Source organism: Pelodiscus sinensis, chromosome 14 (assembly GCF_052426305.1).
Source record: "Pelodiscus sinensis isolate ZL-2025 chromosome 14, ASM5242630v1, whole genome shotgun sequence".
In the NCBI taxonomy this organism is placed as follows: domain Eukaryota; kingdom Metazoa; phylum Chordata; order Testudines; family Trionychidae; genus Pelodiscus; species Pelodiscus sinensis.
The window spans coordinates 47,253,892-47,273,012 of NC_143065.1; the positions used below are offsets into that span (position 1 = coordinate 47,253,892).

A 19,121-nucleotide genomic window follows, 5' to 3' on the forward strand; every position below is an offset into this window, starting at 1 on the left:
CCAAAGGCTCCTAAGCAAAGTAAGCTGTCATGGGATAAGCGGGAAGGTCCTCTCATGGACTGAGATCTGGTTAAAGACAGGAAACAAAGGGTAGCAATAAATGGTCAGTTTTCAGAATGGAGAGAGGAAACTAGTGGTGTCCCCCAGGGGTCTGTCCTGGTACCCATCCTACTCAATATTCATAGCGTGCATCCTTTTGTCTGTGGGAGACTTGGGGGATTGCAGCCTGTGAGGTAGGTGGTTTGCAATGTCTCATGTGACTGAACAGTCCAGCCTGAGATTTGCATGATCTTTGGCAGTTACTGAAATATTTGCATCTTGGAGGGCAGCTGCTTGCTTCCTATGTAGTGTACTTCATGGAGGTTAGGTCCATAAAAGGCTATTAGCCAGGGGATAAAATGGTGTCCTTGGCCTCTGTTTGTCAGAGGCTGGAGAGGGATGGCAGGAAACAAATCGCTTGATCATTGTCTTCGGTCCACCCTCTCTGGGGCACCTGGTGCTGGCCACTGTCGGCAGACAGGATACTGAGCTAGATGGACCTTTGGTCTGACCCAGTATGGCCGTTCTTATGTTCTTATGTACTTAGATTTCCAGAAAGCCTTTGTCACGGTCCCTCACCAGAGGCTCTCACGTAAAGTAAGTTGTCATGGGTTGATAACTGGTTAAAGGACAGGAAACAAAGGGTAGGAAGAAATGGTCAATTTTCTGAATGGAGAGATGTAACTAGTGGGGTCCCCCAAAGGTCTGTCCTGTGGCCAATCCTATTCAATCTATTTATAAATGATCTGGAGAAACAGGGAGGTGGCAAAATGAGCAGATGATCCCAAACTGCTCAAGATAGTTCAGACCAAAGCAGACTGTCAAAATGATCTCACCAAACTAAGTGATTGGGCAACAAAATGGCAAATGAAATGTAATGTTGATAATGTAAAGTAATGCACGTTGGAAAACATAATCCTAACTCTACATACAATATGATGGGGACTAATTTGGCTGTATAAATCCATTGTACGCCCACATCTTGAATACTGCGTACGGATGTGGTTGCCTTACCTCAAAAAAGATATATTGGCATTGGAAAAGGTTCAGAAAAAGGCAACAAAACTGATGCGGGGTTTGGAACGGGTCCCAAAATAAGAGAGATTAAAAAGACTTGGATTTTTTTTTGCTTAGAAAAGAGGAAACTAAGGGGGGATATGAGAGGTCTATAAAATCATGACAGGTGTGGAAAAAGTGAATAAGGAAAAGTCATTTGCTTATTCCCACAATATAAGAACTAGGGGTCATCCAATGAAATGAATAGGCAGCAGGTTTAAAACAAACAAGAGGAAGTTTTTCTTCACACAGCAGGGGGGAGGGATAGCTCAGTGATTTGAGCATTGGCCTGCTAAACCCAGGGTTGTGAGTTCAGTCCTTGTGGAGGCCATTTAGGGATGTGGGGCAAAAATTTGTCAGCAATGGTACTTGGTCCTGCTGTGAAGGCAGGGGACTGGACTTGATGACCTTTCAAGGTCCCTTCCAGTTCTAGGAGATAGGCAATCTCCACACAGTCAACCTGTGGAACTCCTTGCCAGAGGATGTGGTGAAGACCAGGACTTTAACAGAGTTCAGAAAAGAGCTAGATAGATTCATGGAGGATGGGGCTATCAGTGGCTGTTAGCCAGAATGGGCAGGCCTGGTGTCCCTGGATTCTCTGTGTCAGAGGCTGGGAGTGGGTGATGGGAGAGATCACTTGATAATTCCCTGTTTCTGTTTGTTCCCTCTGGGGCACCTGGCATTGGCCACTATTGGCAGACTGGGCTGGATGGAGTTTTGCTCTGACCCGTTCTTATGACTCTGTCTTGGTCCTTTCCATTCTCACTCTTCTCTAATTCTCCAGCTGTTGCCGTTCTCAAATGAAGACTGGTGCACTTCTGGCCGATGTTCAGGGGTGTCTTGCGCTGCACAGGGGGGTGCTGCACAGGGGGTCGGACTTAATGATCTAATGGTGCCTTCTGGCCCTTCACTCTGAGGCTGTGTCTACACTGGGCCACTTATTCCGGAAAAGCAGCCGCTTTTCCGGAATAACTTGCCAGCTGTCTACACTGGCCGCTTGCTTTTTCGGAACAGCAATGACGATCTACTGTAAAATTGTCAGTGTTTTTCCGGAAAAACTATGCTGCTCCCATTCGGGCAAAAGTCCTTTTTCAGAAAAACTGTTCCGGAAAAGGGCCAGTGTAGACAGCACAGTAGTCTTTTCCGCAAAAAAGCCCCGATCGCGAAATTGACGATTGGGGCTTTTTTCCGGAAAAGCGTGTCTACATTGGCCATGGACGCTTTTCTGGAAAAAGTGCTTGTCCGGAAAAGCATCCTGCCAATGTAGACGCGCTTTTTCCAGGAATACTTATAACGGAAAACTGTTCCGTTTTAAGCATTTCTGGAAAAGGGTGCCAGTGTAGACGTAGCCTGAGGGTCCATTAGAAATGCTTGGCTTTGAGCTGGCTGTCTCCAGCTTTGCATGCACAAGAAGGGTTGCCAGATGCTTTCCCAAAGAACATGATGGGGAAAAAATCGGTCGAGGGATGGAGCTGGGGGGAAAGGGGGAGGGGCACCAAACATGTTGCGCAAACAAAAAAAACCTGCATAAAATAAGGGTCACTGTGCCTTTAAATCCCAGCGCTACACACTCCTCGCTCCCCCTGCCCCTGCCAGACGTGGCAGGGGAGGAATGTCGCAAATGGCCTTCTGTCCAGACCCAAAGAAAATGCTGGACATTGTACTGGTCAGGGGCTGCCGATACCGGCCTGTCCGGGCCAATAGGACACCTAGCAACGAGCTCACAGGTGTCTGTGTCTGCACAGTGAGGCGTTTGCCGTTCTCATTCTCACGGGCAGGCTGTTTCCAAGAGCCTTGCTGCATGTCCTCGAGCTGGGCTTTGGCGTGAGGGGGAGCCAGCAGGGGCTAGGCTGGTGCCACTGGAGTTCCTAACAGGGCAGGCAGCTCTTTGCTCTCACCCCAGAAGGCGGCCTTGCTGCTTTGCGAGCAGGCTGCCCGCTCCGTGTGCGGGGTGAGTAGATGGGAGACGGGGGTCCGCTTGCTACTCGGAATGAGAGTGGGGAGCAGGAGACCCAGTGGAATAGCTGAGGCACTTAGGGTTCTGCTGGCAAGGGCCTGGGTGTGGAATCTGAGAGCATCCATGGCTGAGGCTGAGAGGGGCAGGGGCTGCCCAGTGCAGCCAGGAGCTGTAATGGCCATTCCGTCCCTAGAAAGGGCTGTGGAGGGTGGCCAGCAAGGGATTGGCATGGCTTAGTCTGGCACTATACCAAGCTGGGAGAGGAGACTGTTTGCACCGCTAGTCCTGTAGCGAGTGGCTGCCCCCCTCCCTCAGAGGCTCTGGAGAAGCTGGGCTTGCTAGCTCCTTCCCCACCCCAGCAGCCGCCTGTGGCTGGACGCGCCGAAGGACGTGGCCTGGTGGGGGTGCGTGTGACGGATGGCTCCTGGCAGGTGTTGGGTTTCAATCTCTGCTCTCTGTTGCAGGTGACTATGCTGGCTTCCCAGGGTGTGGCCTGCTCAGGCTGCACAGCACCTACCGGCACGACCTCAAGATCTATGCTTCAGACGAGGGCAGGGTTCAGATGACGGCAGCAGCTTTTGCAAAGGTGACTCCTCTCATGTGGCATCAGCTCCATCCACAGCCATGTCCTCTGCAGCCCACATAACCCAGTGATTTGTGGCCAGCAGCAGATATGCGCTATTGGAGCTGCTACAAAACTCCCCTAGACGTGACTTGGGAATGGTTTACCTTCGGGAGCAGGCCCGGCCGGTTCCCCAGGAGTAACCCTCTTGCTGTCCTAAGTTGCTGTTTGAGACTGGCCACACTAGGCATGTAAAATCCCGGGAAAACCCTAAGGATGTTAAATATTAATTAAATTAACTAGTCGATAGGCACTTGTGCATTTCCAAGTTGGAACTCCCCGTGCAGCTGGGGCCAGCGGGAAGTTCCACTGACTCCGGGCTCCACGTGGGCGCTTCCACTTTGAAATGCACAAGAGCCCGGAGACTCCCCAGCTTGACCCCAGGCTCTGCGCGGCATTTCCACAGAACCCCAGGGTCAGCTGGGAACTCCCCAGGCTCCACGTAATGCTGCTGCATTTCAAAGGGGCAGCGCTGCGCGGAGCCCGGGATCAGCTGTGCGGTGCTGCCCCTTTGAAATGCTGCTGTGGCATTTCAAAGTGCCAGCGACACATGGAGCCCATATCCCAGGCTCCGCACGGCGCTGCCACTTTGAACACTTTGAAGTACCCCCTCTTCCCTCCCCGCTTTGCTGCCTCTATATAATAGAGGCAGCGGGGGAAGCGACTAGTCCTTAACATCCTTCGTCTAACCAGTTAACTGATTACGCCTGGGATCCCTCCCTAGCCACTGGCTGCCAGCACAGGGCTGCTTGGGACAGTTAACCAGTTCCCGGTAAGGGTGATGTTTCCCAGCTCCTCGTGCATATCCCTAGTCTGCATATGGGGACTGTCCATTTGCACAGGGCAACCCAGGCAGTGTAAACGGACCTCACTTCTGCTGCATGACAGGGCTGGAGGAGCAGCTTTGATCAGGTCCCTGGAGTAGTTCATCCAGTCTCCTGGGTGTGCCTGAGGCTAGAGCCAGGGGCTTGGTGTAAGGCAGGGCTCACAGGCTGTATGGGGCGTGTGTGGCTCTGGTACAGCTGGAATGCAGCTCACAGAGCCCCTCCCCCATTCTAGGCTTGCCAGACTAGAATTTCATTTGGTGTCTTCTGGTGGGAGAAACTGGTCCCGACTTTTGTTTGAACGAGCACTTGCTTGTGTCCCTGGGCTGAACCCCTCTGCTGCTCTGCTCTAGGGGCTCCTGGCTCTGGAGGGAGAGCTGACACCCATCCTGGTGCAAATGGTAAAAAGTGCCAATATGAATGGGCTGTTGGACAGCGACAGTGACTCCCTGAGCAGCTGCCAGCACAGAGTGAAGGCGCGGCTACACGAGATCATGCAGAAGGATGCCAGGTTCTGCGAGGACGATTACGAAAAGGTAACCTAAGAATGGCTATAGGGGGGCAGTATCCTGTCTGTGGTCCAATATCCTGTCTGCCACCAGCGCCAGGTGCCCCAGAGGGAGTGAAAAGACCAGGTAATCATCAAGTCGATCCCTCCTCTGTCATACATTCCCAGTTTCTGACAAACAGAAGCTAGGGAAACCATCCCGCCCATCCTGGCTCATAGACGACAGGTCAATCAATGGCCATTAATTTATCTAACTCATTTTTGAACCCTGTTAAAGTCCTGGTCTTCGCAACATCCACTGGCAAGGAGTTCCACAGGTTGACTCTGCGTCGCGTGAAGAAAAACTTTTTTTGTTGTAAATCTATTGCCATTTAATTTCATTTGAACCCCCTCCCTCTCAGTTCTTGTGTTCTGGGGGCCAAATAACACTTTTTCCACATCAGCCATGATTTTATAGAGCTGTATCATAATCCCCCCCCCCTCTTTTCTAAGGTGAAAAGCGTGGTGTTAATCTCTCCTCACATGGCAGTCGTTCCATTCCCCTTATAATTTTGGTTTTCCTTTTCCAGTTCCAACATATCTTCATTGATATGGAGCGACCACGCAGTGTTCCAGGTGTGGGCGTCCCATCGACGTGTATAGCAGCAATACGATATTTTCTGTCTTATTATCTTAATACTTCCCAACATTTTGTTCACTTTTTTTGACAGCTGCCACACATTTGAGTGGATAGTTTCAAAGACCTCAGGGTCTCTCTTGAATGATAACTGCTAGTTTAGACCCCATCATTGCACCTATATAGTTGGGCTGATGTCTTCTAATATGCAGTACTTTGCATTTATCAGCAATGAATTTCATCAGCCCTTTTCTTGCCCAGTCATTCAGTTTTGTGAGATCCCTTTGAAGTTCTTTGCAGTCTGCTTTGAACTTAAGTATCTTGTTTCTGAATCCTCTGCACATTTTGCCACCTCACTGCTTACCCATTTTCCCAGATTGGGTATTAATGAACAGCCTGTATGACGGCCTGAAGAAAACTCTAGGTTCCACTGTCAACAAGGCTGTCCCTCTGAAATTGGTGAACTTTTAACCGATAAAAGCAAACAGAGCTATCCACACAAGAAAGGAACATGCACAGTGAGTCACTGGACTAGATAGCGACCTACAGGTCATGCCAGGCCTAGATGTGGAGCCTACTGTTGAATAGCTAAGGAAGGCCATTGGTTTGCTATCAGGTGGCAAGGCTTTTGGAAAAGAGCATCCCAGGAGAAATCCTCAGGTGGCAAGTGCCTACCACCGTATCTTCATCAGGTGCAACACAAATGCTAGAAAGAGGGTGAGGTGCCGCAAGAAATGCATGATGCAAACATCGCTGCTTTGCATAAAACAAAGATGGGGGAAAAGGGCAGCTGTAACAACTAAGTGTAGCAGGAAAAGCTTTTGCAGAAGGCACCTGAGTGTGCCTACAACGGCTGGCGAATTGCATCCACTCTCCATCACAGTGCAGATTCAGGGCTGGAAGACCAACTGTAGATGTGAGATCTTTTTTTCCTCTGAATCAAGTCCAAAAAGTGCAGAGAGCAAAGCCGACCATTCTACATTGCCTTATGGACCTGACCAAAGCATTTGACGCAGTCAGCAGAGCAGGTGTATTTGCAATATTGGAAAAGATAGGATACCTCCCACCCCTGCTAAGGCTTCATTCCACAATGTGAAAGGAACCGTCCAGTTTGACAGGTCCACTTTGGGCAGCTTTGAGAGGAAGAGTTCAGCAATGGATGTTCTTCCCCTGACGTGCTCTGGAATCATCGCCTTGGTATTCTTGAACTCTGCATGCAAGGACATGCAAGATGGAGAGCATCTCTACACAAGATCAGATGGGGAAACTCTTAACCTATCCCAACTAGTTAAACACCATGGTCAAAAAGGTGCTCATCAGGCCCACAATGAAGATTTACGAGACAAATTCATGACATGCCTATGAGTGTCTGCTGGGCATTTGCTCTCGCCAGCAGCATCAAGGAGAACATTGTATTAGGACAGGGGGTTCCTCTTGATCCTTCAGGTGCCTTAACTGCAAACCAGCTGGAAGTAGTCCAGACGTTCAGCTCTTTAGGTTCTGCGGTTAGCACCAGCCTCTCACTGGATGGAGATGTTTGCTTTGGAAAGGCTGCAGCCATGGAACAACTCAGTTAACTATCAAGACGGAAATGCTAGTGTACCAAGCTTGCATCCTTAGCACCCTTGTGTATGGGGAAGGAACATGGGCAGCTTATGCTCCTCCGGAGAAAAGGTTAAACAGTTTTCACCTCCGTTTACACTGCATATTCAACACCAAATGGCAAGAAAAAGTCACCACTGCTCAGTTCTTCCAAGAGCAAATTTACCAAGTGTGACCTCTCTGCTCAATCAGAGCGTGCGCTGGCTGGCTCATCTGCGTAGGTTAGAAGACAGATGCATGCCCAAGGACACAACTCACAAAATCATCCAAAGCGTGGGATTTGGTGATGATAGGGGACTTCAGCTATCAGACATATGTTGGGAAACTAACATAGCGGGGCACAGACTATCCAACAAGTTCTTGGACTGCATTGAAGACAACTTTTTATTTCAGAAGGTTGAAAAAGCTCCTGGGGGGAAGCTGTTATAGATTTGATTTTAACAAATAGGGAGGAACTGGTTGAGAATTTGAAAGTGGAAGGCAGCTTGGGTGAAAGTGATCATGAAATCGTAGAGTTCAGGATTCTAAGAAATGGTAAAAGAGAGACCAGCAAATTAGAGACAATGGATTTCAGGAAGGCAGATTTTTGGGACGCTCAGAGAGCTGATATGTAAGGTCCCGTGGAAAGCAAGACTAAGAGGAAAAAACAACTGAAGAGAGTTGGCAGTTTTTCAAAGGGACATTATTAAGGGCTCAAAAGCAAGTTATTCTGCTGCGTTGGAAAGATAGAAAGTACGGCAAAAGTCCACCTTGGCTTAACCAGGAGATCTTGCATGATCTAAAAATCAAAAAGGAGTCATATAAAAAATGGAAACTAGCACAAATTACAAAAGATGAACGTAAGCAAACAATACAGGAATGCAGGGGCAAGATTAGAAAGGCAAAGGCACAAAACGAGCTCAAACTAGCTACAGACATAAAGGGAAACAAGAAGACATTCTATAAAAATATTAGAAGCAAGAGGAAGACCAAGGACAGGGTAGGCCCACTGCTCTGTGGGGAGGGAGAAACGGTAATAGGAAACTTGGAAATGGCAGAGATACTTAATGACTTCTTTGTTTTGGTCTTCACCGAGAAGTCTGACGAAGGAATGCCTAACATAGTGAATGCTAGTGGGAAGGGATAGGTTTAGAAGATAAAATAAAGAACAAGTTAAAAATCACTTAGAAAAGTTAGAGGTCTGCAAGTCAGCAGGGCCTGATGAAATTCATCCTAGCATACTCATCTCCTCTATCAGCTCCTTATCTGAGCCTTTAGCTATCATCTTTGAAAAATCATGGAAGTCAGGAGAGATTCCAGAAGACTGGAAAAGGGCAAATCTAGTGCCCATCTATAAAATGGAAAATAAGAACAACCCAGGAAACTGCAGACCAGGCAGTTTAACTTCTATGCCCGGAAAGATAATAGAGCAAGTAATTTAGGAATTCATCTGCAAACACCTGGAAGATAATAAGGTGATAGGGAACAGCCAGCATGGATTTGTAAAGAACAAATCATGTCAAACCAATCAGATAGCCACAAGACTCATTATCCTATCAAAGAAAGCTAAGGGAGAAGCGGTGGATGTGGTATACCTAGACTTTTGATGTGGTCTCGCATGACCTGCTTCTCAATTAACTAGGCAAATACAACTTAGATGGGGCTACTATAAGGTGGCTGAATAACCGTTCTCAGAGTAGTTACTAAAGGTTTACAATCCTGTTGGAAAGGTATAACAAGTGGGGTTCTGCGGGGGTCTGTTTTGGGACCAGTTCTGTTCAATATCTTCATCAACGACTCAGATATCAGCATAGAGAAGACACTTATTAAGTTTGCAGATGATACGAAGCTGGGAGGGGTTGCGACTGCTTTGGAGGACAGGGTCATAATTCAAAATGATCTGGAGGAATGGTCGGAGGTAAATAGGATGAAGTGTAATAAGGACTAATGCAAAGTGCTCCACTTAGGAAGGAACAATCTGTTCCACACATACAGAATGGGGAGCAACTGTCCAGGAAGGAGTACTGCAGAAAGGATTGTTCAAAGCAAACATGATTCTTGGATGCATTAAAAGGAGTGTTGTGAACAAGACATGAGAAGTCATTCTTCCGCTCTACTCTGTGTTGATTAGGCCTCACTTGGAGTATTATGTCCAGTTCTGGGCACCACATTTCAATAAAGATGTGGAGAAATTGGAGAGGGTCCAGAGAAGAGCAACAAGAATGATGAAAGGTCTAGAGAACATGACCTATGAAGGGAGGCTGAAAGAACTGGGCTTGTTTAGTTTAGAAAAGAGAAGACTGAGGGGGAACATTATAGCCGTTTTCAGGTATCTAAAAGGGTGTCATGAGGAGGGAGAAAACTTGTTCATCTTGGCCTCTGAGGATAGAACAAGAAGCAATGGGCTTAAACTGCAGCAAGGGAGGTTTAGGTTGGACATTAGGAAACACTTCCTAACTGTCAGGGTGATTAAACAGTGGAATAAATTGCCCAGGGAGGTTGTGGAATCTCCATCTCTGCAGATATTTAAGAGCAGGTTAGACATACACCTGTCAGGGATGGTCTAGACCAGGGGTCTCCAACCTTTTTAAGCACAAGATTACTTTTTGAATTTGTCAGTCCAAGATCTATGTCAAACCCAAGTACCCCTGCTCCACCCCTTCTCCAAGGCCCTGCCCCTGCTCCACCCCTTTGCTGAGGCCCCACCCTCCTCACTCTGTGAAGATTGGGTACAGGAGAGGGGGATACCACTAGTTACCTCTCTCCATTCTGAAAACTGACCATTTATTGCTGCCCTTTGTCTCCTGTCTTTAACCAGTTCTCAGTCCGTGAGAGGACCTTCCCGCTTATCCCATGACAACTTACTTTGCTTAACAGCCTTTGGTGAGGGGCCTTGTCAAAGCTTTCTGGAAATCTAAGAACATTCATTCCATTGGATCCCCCTTGTCCACATGCTTGCTGATTTTTCCCCCCTTCCTCTCCCAAGAATTCTAGTAGACTGAGGCGTGATTTCCTTTTACAGAAACCGTGTTGACTCTTCCCCAACAATTACGTTCATCTACACGTCTGACAAGTTTGTTCTGTATTATAGCTTCAACTGGCTTTCCTGGTACTGAAGTCAGGGTTACTAGCTTGTAACTGCTGGAATCACCTCTGGAGCCTTTTTTAAAAGTTGATGTTGCTTTTGTTTATTGCAGTCATTTTGGTACAGAATCTGATTTAAATGATAGGTTACAAATCTCAGTTACTACTTTCGGCAATTTCCCACTTCAGTTTTTTCAGAACTCTTGGGTGAATGCCATCTGGTCCTGGTGCCTTATTACTATTAATTATCAATTTGTTCCGAAACCTCCTTTAGTGACACTTTAATTTGGGTCAGAGCTATCCCAGGCCTTGCAGAATCTGGAGAAGAAATGAAAGTCCTGGCATTAAAAGGGATTAACTGAGAGTTTCTAGTCCAGACAATCGAACATTGAGCTTGGCAAAATGTGGAAATGCTTATATGGGATATAATTGCTAAATAATTGGTTAGTTAATTCCAGTCAGCATGATTCTATGGAAAACAGTTAACCTGATACCACTTTCTAATGAGTTTACAAGTCTGGCTGACAAAGGTAATAGTGCTGAAATGCATTTAGATGTAAGGCATTTGACTTAGTCCTCTGTGATATGATTAAAAGATTATCAAGGTACAGAACTGATGTAGCCTATACTCAGTGGATTCAAAATTTGTCTCCTATATCTCAAATCAATTGTAAATGGGGAATCATTCTATGAAGGCGTTCTTAGTGCGGTCCCTCATATGTGTTCTTCGCCCAGTGCTAGTCAATATCCTTACCAGTGACCCAGCGGAAAGTATAAAATAATGACTGGTAAAGTTTGCGGGGGTGTGGGGTTGCACAGAAATTGATGGAATGGTAACTCATGGAGAGGTCAGTTCTGCAGGGGGATCTGAATCCTGTGGTAAGCTGGGCTGCTTAGACCTGCAGGCGTTTTGATACAGCTCAGTGTGAGGCACGAAGAGCGTAGTGGGTTGCACTTCTGGGAATGGGGAGTGTTTTGGAAAGCAGTGACTTTGAAAGGGTAGGTCTGCACTACCCCGCTAGTTCGAACTAGCGGGGGTAATGTAGTCATACGCACTTGCAAATGAAGCCCGGGATTTGAATTTCCTGGGCTTCATTTGCATGAAGCCGGCTGGCGCCATTTTTAAATGCCGGCTAGTTCAGACTCCATGCCCCGCAGCTACACGCAGCACGGACTAGCTAGTTCGGATTAGGCTTCCACGAGGCGTACAGCTAGTTCAGATAGGAAGCCTAATCCGAACTAGCTAGTCTGTGACGCGTGTAGCCGCGGGGCATGGAGTCCGAACTAGCCGGCGTTTAAAAATGGCGCCGGCCGGCTTCATGCAAATGAAGCCCGGGAAATTCAAATCCCGGGCTTCATTTGCAACTCCGTATGACTACATTACCCCTAGTTCGAACTAGGGGGATAGTGTAGACATGCCCAAAGGGACTCTCGGTCCTTCCGGATACCAGCTGGACAGGCATTTCTAGGTCATGCATCTCAGAGCCTCTCCTCTCACTGCTCTGCCAGGCCTTGCACCATGTGCCACCGGGCACCTGAGAAAGGCAGAGCCTCTCCTCTCACTGCGAGTCCTTGAAACGCTTGTTTCACCCCCTTCTCGTGCATTGGCAATGGCTCAGTGGTGAGCACGTTACCTTCATTTGGAGCCCCTTTCCTGGCGTTCAGAGAACATGACCAGCCCAGCAGAGTTGGTGGTGGAGGGTTGTAATTCCAATGCTGCAGGCTTTGGCTCGGAACAGGACGTTCGTGTTGGTCATGCCACCTGATCTGGAAGGTCTTGCGAAGGCCCTGTTGATCATGGGGTATCAGTCAAGAACCTTGAGGTGTCTGCTGTACATGAGCCTAGTTTGGCTCGGTACTGAGAGCCTGGCACATCTGGTATGATTCTTGATGTCAGTTTTTGAAGAGGTTTTCTGAAGCATTCCGGGGTTGCAGTGGCGCATTGGCAGTGTTGAATTTCTGTCAGTGTTGGCTTTCTGCTACAGATAGCTGCCAAGGTAAAGGAAGCGCTCGACCGTTTCCAGGGACTTCTGAATGATAAGAGCAAGATCTTGTGATTGAGAGCCTGTTGGTGGAGTGCTAGTTTTCTTGTTGTTGGCTCTGAGGCCAAGTTGGTTGTAGGCTTTTGGCCTCTTCCTCTCTGAGGTGAAGGGGACACCTTCCCCAGGTAAGCATGGAGCCTAGTCCTCCTGGGCCTGCCTGGAGCAGTCTTGGCAGCTGAGCTGGGAAATAAAGTAACCAGGCCTGGATCCAGCCCACTCCGTGTGTGACAGGCCCCAGACTCTCCTCTGTGCTGAGCCAAGTACGGGCTCAAGGTTGTGACCACCCTTCCCTTCCTTACCGCTAGATTGGGGCGGGCCCCACACTTTTCCACTTGTAACCAGAGGTCCTGGAATGGAAGAAGCAAAGACCCATTAGAAAAGAGGAAACCGCTCCTCACCTAGGACTACCACCCCGCCCCCTCTGGAGAGAGACGTGAGCTGAGAGGCTGGTACAGCCTGTGGAGAGGGTATGGGGTGACGGCTACACAGGAAGACACGTGGTCACTTGCATACCATTTCCAGAAGCTGAATGGTTGGGCTGAGCTGGATCCTGTCTGCACAGGCACTAACCGTTGTGTTCTTTACTCTGCAGTTAGCACCTACAGGCAGCCTCTCGCTGGTCAACTCCATGACTTCCATCCAGAACCCTGTAGAGATCTGTGACCAGGTGTTTGCCCTGATTGAGAACCTCACCTCCCAGATACGCAAACGTCTGGAAGATCCCAAATCTGCAGGTGAGCAGCTGGGTGTGGACGAGGGGATCTGGAGCAGAGCCCTCTCGACTGGGCCTGTGCATGCAAGCGCTCTGAGCTGGAGAAATGTGTCTGCAGCAAAGCAGCCTAGGAAGCGCCCTCTTGGAGAGAAGTCTGTCCAATGCATGAAGGGAGCCACTGAGCTCCAGAGGTGCAGCCTTCCAAAGAATGGCAGAAGGTCTGGTCTGAGGCTCCCATTGCTATTGGAAGCCATGTTCAGATTGCTTTGTGCTCAGGGTGTTAGAGGGATTGCAGGCTGCTTGGGGCGTTGGCCATGAGGCTGTAGAGCAGGGTCTCCAACCTTTTACACCTAAGATCACTTTTTAAATGTCAGGTCAAGCCAAGATCTGCCCCATCTCTTCCCCAAGGCCCCACCCCTTCTTTGAGGCCCCACCCTCTCTGTTCCCCTCTTCTCCATCACTTGCTATCCCCAGCCCTTCTACATGCTCAGGGTTGAGACAGGAGGTGCAGGCTCTAGGGTGGGAATGAGGGATTTGGGCGTAGAAAGGGGTGAGAGGTGCAAGCTCTGGAAGGGAATTTGGATGCTGGAGAAGGGGATGCTGGCTCCAGGCTGGGGAGTGCTGGGGCTAGGTGGAGGGTTGGGGTGCTGAGCAAGCCACAGGGTTGTGGATGTGAGGGTGCAGGGGTTTGGGCTGGGAGTATGATGGGCTCAGGACACAGATTTGCAGTGTGGATGGTGCAGGAGTGTTGAGGCAGAAGACTGAGGATGTGGGGGTGCAGGACTTTGGGGATGTGAGAGGCTCAGGACCAGGGGCTCCAGTGTATGGGGCTCAGATTTGGGGTCGGGTGTGTGTGTGCAGGAGTGTTACGATGCTGCAGCCAGATGGGGGCTTGTTGGCCTGGCTTCATTTCTAAATAAAATATTATGTCAAACACAAAAGGTTTCAGCATTGTCCTTATTTATGAGAGGGACAGGGAACTTGGTTTGAGTCAAAGGTCACTGACCCACAGAAAAGTCAGTCGGGACCACACAAGTGAGATGCAAAAACACAACCCCTTCAAAAAAAACCCAAGCCTCACTAATGTGGCCCCAACTGTGGTGGTGGGGGTGGGGGGACAGGATTCTGGGGTAGGGGGCGGCAGGGTGCTGGTGGGTGCTGGGGCAGGGTACTCGTGGGAGGAGGGGAGGGGACAGGGACAGCTGGGGCCATTACATGGGGATACTGCAGCTGCGTGCCACGTCCGGGTCTCAGGAATCCCGTGCACTGTTTCCCCTTCCCCAAACAGCCAGCGAGTTTCCTGAACAGCCGGTCTGTTGCGCTCCGGCGACTTCCTTCCCCCTTCTGTCTTCCTGCGTGCGGGGGGGAGGAGTAGGAGTCCTGGGACTGTGCCAGCTCCAACTGCTCAGGAAGTGCGTGCGCCCTGCTCCTCCCCTCCCCACAGCAGCCGCGTGCTTCCTGAGCAGTTGGAGCTGGCGCGGTCCCAGGACTCCTACTTCCCCCATTCCCCGTGCAGGAAGACAGAAGGGGAAGGAAGTTGCTGGCGTGTGACAGACCCAGTGTTTCAGGAAACGCGCCAGCTGTTTGGGGCAGGGGGAGGCAGCCGGCATACTTCCTAAAACTCCGGGCGTGGCGCGCAGCTGCAAGACTCTCTCCCCACCCCCCCACCCTCCCAACCTGCAGGAAGCCGGCACTACCTCCATTGTCACTGGAGGTAGCGTCAGTCAGTGGAGGCTTCGTCTTGGGGGTAGGGAGAAATGCGGGGGGGGGGCCCCGAACACCTCGCAATCAACTGGTCAAGCCCCCCAGTCGACTAGTCGATTGCGATCGACGGGTTGGTGACCACGGCTGTAGAGGGATTGCCGGTGGTAGCAGTGCGGGCTGCGTGGGGTGTTGGCCGTGAGGCTGTAGAGGGATGGCCGGTGGTAGCAGTGCGGGCTGCGTGGGGTGTTGGCCGTGAGGCTGTAGAGGGATGGCCGGTGGTAGCAGTGCGGGCTGCGTGGGGTGTTGGACGTGAGGCTGTAGGGGGATTGTCGGTGGTAGCAGTGCGGGCTGCGTGGGGTGTTGGCCGTGAGGCTGTAGAGGGATGGCCGGTGGTAGCAGTGCGGGCTGCGTGGCGTGTTGGACGTGAGGCTGTAGGGGGATTGTCGGTGGTAGCAGTGCGGGCCGCGTGGGGTGTTGGCCGTGAGGCTGTAGGGGGATTGTCGGTGGTAGCAGTGCGGGCCGCTTGGGGCATTGGCCGTGAGGCTGTAGGGGGATTGTCGGTGGTAGCAGTGCGGGCTGCGTGGGGTGTTGGACGTGAGGCTGTAGGGGGATTGTCGGTGGTAGCAGTGCGGGCCGCGTGGGGTGTTGGACGTGAGGCTGTAGGGGGATTGTCGGTGGTAGCAGTGCGGGCCGCTTGGGGCGTTGGCCGTGAGGCTGTAGGGGGATTGCCGGTGGTAGCAGTGCGGACCGCTTGGGGTGTTGGCCGTGAGGCTGTAGGGGGATTGCCGGTGGTAGCAGTGCGGGCCGCTTGGGGTGTTGGCCGTGAGGCTGTAGGGGGATTGCCGGTGGTAGCAGTGCGGACCGCTTGGGGTGTTGGCCGTGAGGCTGTAGGGGGATTGCCGGTGGTAGCAGTGCGGGCTGCTTGGGGTGTTGGCCGTGAGGCTGTAGAGGGATGGCCGGTGGTAGCAGTGCGGGCTGCGTGGGGTGTTGGACGTGAGGCTGTAGGGGGATTGTCGGTGGTAGCAGTGCGGGCTGCGTGGGGTGTTGGCCGTGAGGCTGTAGAGGGATGGCCGGTGGTAGCAGTGCGGGCTGCGTGGCGTGTTGGACGTGAGGCTGTAGGGGGATTGTCGGTGGTAGCAGTGCGGGCCGCGTGGGGTGTTGGCCGTGAGGCTGTAGGGGGATTGTCGGTGGTAGCAGTGCGGGCCGCTTGGGGCATTGGCCGTGAGGCTGTAGGGGGATTGTCGGTGGTAGCAGTGCGGGCTGCGTGGGGTGTTGGCCGTGAGGCTGTAGGGGGATTGTCGGTGGTAGCAGTGCGGGCTGCGTGGGGTGTTGGACGTGAGGCTGTAGGGGGATTGTCGGTGGTAGCAGTGCGGGCCGCGTGGGGTGTTGGACGTGAGGCTGTAGGGGGATTGTCGGTGGTAGCAGTGCGGGCCGCTTGGGGCGTTGGCCGTGAGGCTGTAGGGGGATTGCCGGTGGTAGCAGTGCGGACTGCTTGGGGTGTTGGCCGTGAGGCTGTAGAGGGATGGCCGGTGGTAGCAGTGCGGGCTGCTTGGGGTGTTGGCCGTGAGGCTGTAGGGGGATTGCCGGTGGTAGCAGTGCGGGCTGCTTGGGGTGTTGGCCGTGAGGCTGTAGGGGGATTGCCGGTGGTAGCAGTGCGGGCCGCTTGGTGTGTTGGCCGTGAGGCTGTAGGGGGATTGCCGGTGGTAGCAGTGCGGACTGCTTGGGGTGTTGGCCGTGAGGCTGTAGGGGGATTGTCGGTGGTAGCAGTGCGGGCTGCTTGGGGCGTTGGCCGTGAGGCTGTAGAGGGATGGCCGGTGGTAGCAGTGCGGGCTGCTTGGGGTGTTGGCCGTGAGGCTGTAGGGGGATGGCCGGTGGTAGCAGTGCGGGCTGCTTGGGGTGTTGGCCGTGAGGCTGTAGGGGGATGGCCGGTGGTAGCAGTGCGGGCTGCTTGGGGTGTTGGCCGTGAGGCTGTAGAGGGATGGCCGGTGGTAGCAGTGCGGGCTGCTTGGGGTGTTGGCCGTGAGGCTGTAGAGGGATTGCCGGTGGTAGCAGTGCGGGCTGCTTGGGGTGTTGGCCGTGAGGCTGTAGGGGGATTGCCGGTGGTAGCAGTGCGGGCTGCTTGGGGTGTTGGCCGTGAGGCTGTAGAGGGATGGCCGGTGGTAGCAGTGCGGGCTGCTTGGGGTGTTGGCCGTGAGGCTGTAGAGGGATGGCCGGTGGTAGCAGTGCGGGCTGCTTGGGGTGTTGGCCATGAGGCTGTAGGGGGATGGCCGGTGGTAGCAGTGCGGGCTGCTTGGGGTGTTGGCCGTGAGGCTGTAGGGGGATGGCCGGTGGTAGCAGTGCGGGCTGCTTGGGGTGTTGGCCGTGAGGCTGTAGGGGGATGGCCGGTGGTAGCAGTGCGGGCTGCTTGGGGTGTTGGCCGTGAGGCTGTAGAGGGATGGCCGGTGGTAGCAGTGCGGGCTGCTTGGGGTGTTGGCCGTGAGGCTGTAGGGGGATTGCCGGTGGTAGCAGTGCGGGCTGCTTGGGGTGTTGGCCGTGAGGCTGTAGGTCTTTCTGTATTTGTCCTTCCCTTCCCCAGCTATTGGAAACAGCTGCAGTCTTGTCAGTTGATACGCGGGTAAGGGTAGCCTGGCTGTGAACACGCTTGTAGCGAAGTTGGTCTGGAAGGGACTTTGGTCTCGGCTGGTCTAGATTTACTTGGTCCTACCTCAGCGCCTTTCAATGTCCCCAATAGCTTCCCCCATCCGTGTGTGGAATAAATGTCAGGTGCGCCAAGGCACGTGCATTGAGGCTCCGAGGCTGGGTCTGCAGACCTCTGGGCCCAGGTCTGGGTGCGATTCACTAGCTCTATGCAGTTGTTCTTAGGCCAGTCTGGAGCCTGTAGGCCTTGGTTCCCTCTAAGCTGTGCGGCAGCATGGTCCTAATGAGCCCTGCCCAGCAGGCTGTCTGGAGGGGGGAGGGGCACTTCTGAGGACAGAGCAGCGAGGCAGGGACATGTTCCCTCCCCTCCCTCCCCCCCCGCCTCCTGGGAGAGACGCGCTGTTCTGTCCTCAGCGGGGATCTGCTGGTGTTGCGGAGGGCGAAGGGTCCCTTCCCCCGCCAGACAGCTCCAGGCGCCAAGCCCTGAGCCCCTGGCTGGGCAGGGCTCATGTAGGCAGTGGTGGGGCTGTGCTGCCGCGCAGCTGAGAGGGAGCCCCGTGGCCCTGGCTCAGCTTGGCACTGCGAGTTTTCAGACACCTTGGCTGCTCTTCTGAGAACAGCCTTGTGTTAGACCTGCAGCTGTACCACAGCGAGACGCTGGAGCTGATGCTGCAACGCTGGAGCAAGCTGGAGAGGGATTTCCGCATGAAGAATGGGCGCTATGACATCAGCAAGATCCCTGACATCTATGACTGCATCAAGTACGACGTGCAGCACAATAGCAGCCTGAAGCTGGAGGGCACGGCTGAGCTCTTCAAGCTCTCCAAAGCTTTGGCGGATGTGGTCATACCCCAGGTACAGTCGGGCTCCACTCGCTCTCTGCTCGGGCCTCCCCAAGGGACGTGTTCAGGCCAGTGCCGGCGTTCCCTGCGGGGGGGGGGAGGGGGGGCAACGCCACTACGCGGCTGGCTGGTGTCACTGCACTGAGCAGTTCCTACATCCACATATTCAAGGTGGCTACTCTGCAAGCCACCCTGTCTTCTAGAGAGCATTGCCCACTGGTCACCTTGCGTCTCCCTCTTAGCCAGAAGGGTTCCAAGACTCGGGAAAGGTCAGTGTGTCCCAGACCACCTCAGGTGCAGAAAGCTTGGATCATGGCAGAGTTCTGTGTGCAACATCCCGGGGCCAGGGCTGGGGGCTGACATCGGTCATCGGACAGGCCAGCCAGCTGGCCGGCCTTCCTTCTACTCTCCCGGCAGGCTCGGCTGTCTGGCAGGCGTCAGCCCCTGGATGTTGCTAGGCCAGAGAGTCCCGGTTTAGGGAGGTACAACCTGTATTTGCGTTCCGGTTTCAGAAGCAGAGCTCTTATTTCCAGAGGTGTTCAGGAGGGAATCTCCCTTCTGGGCAAGAGTGGCATCAAACCACAGCCAGCAAGCTCAATTCATCTAGATGAAGCTATGGAAATAGCCATCTTGCTGGGTGGAGTCTTCTGGAGCCTAGGAAGACACCTGTCAATAAACCACATTTGACTCTTGGCCTTTCTTTGGCTGCAAGTGTTCCATTAAATGCCTGGCTGTCTTCATCTCTGCCATACTTGACCAGCGGGAGAGTGCCTCTAGTAGTAAGTCACTAGGGCTACGTCCAGACTGCACGCCTTTTTCGACAGGCTTTGTTGTCAGATACTGTTGACAAAGCCTCTGTCGGAAAAGTGCATCTAGACTGCGATCAGCATTGTCGGA

At 52.4% G+C, this 19,121-nt stretch overlaps 1 protein-coding gene across 11 annotated transcripts in view; it reads left to right on the forward strand.

Moving 5' to 3' along the window:
- The window catches only part of PPIP5K1 (diphosphoinositol pentakisphosphate kinase 1), a 130,554-nt gene that overhangs the window by 40,742 nt on the left and 70,691 nt on the right, over positions 1-19,121 (forward strand). For all 11 annotated transcript variants that reach the window (XM_075916965.2, XM_089782136.1, XM_089782134.1 and 8 more), the window contains 4 exons: positions 3,517-3,638; positions 4,852-5,034; positions 12,922-13,063; positions 18,014-18,237. In XM_075916965.2, coding sequence (XP_075773080.2) covers positions 3,517-3,638; positions 4,852-5,034; positions 12,922-13,063; positions 18,014-18,237 — 671 coding nt within the window. The remainder of the gene's footprint in view (positions 1-3,516; positions 3,639-4,851; positions 5,035-12,921; positions 13,064-18,013; positions 18,238-19,121) is intronic.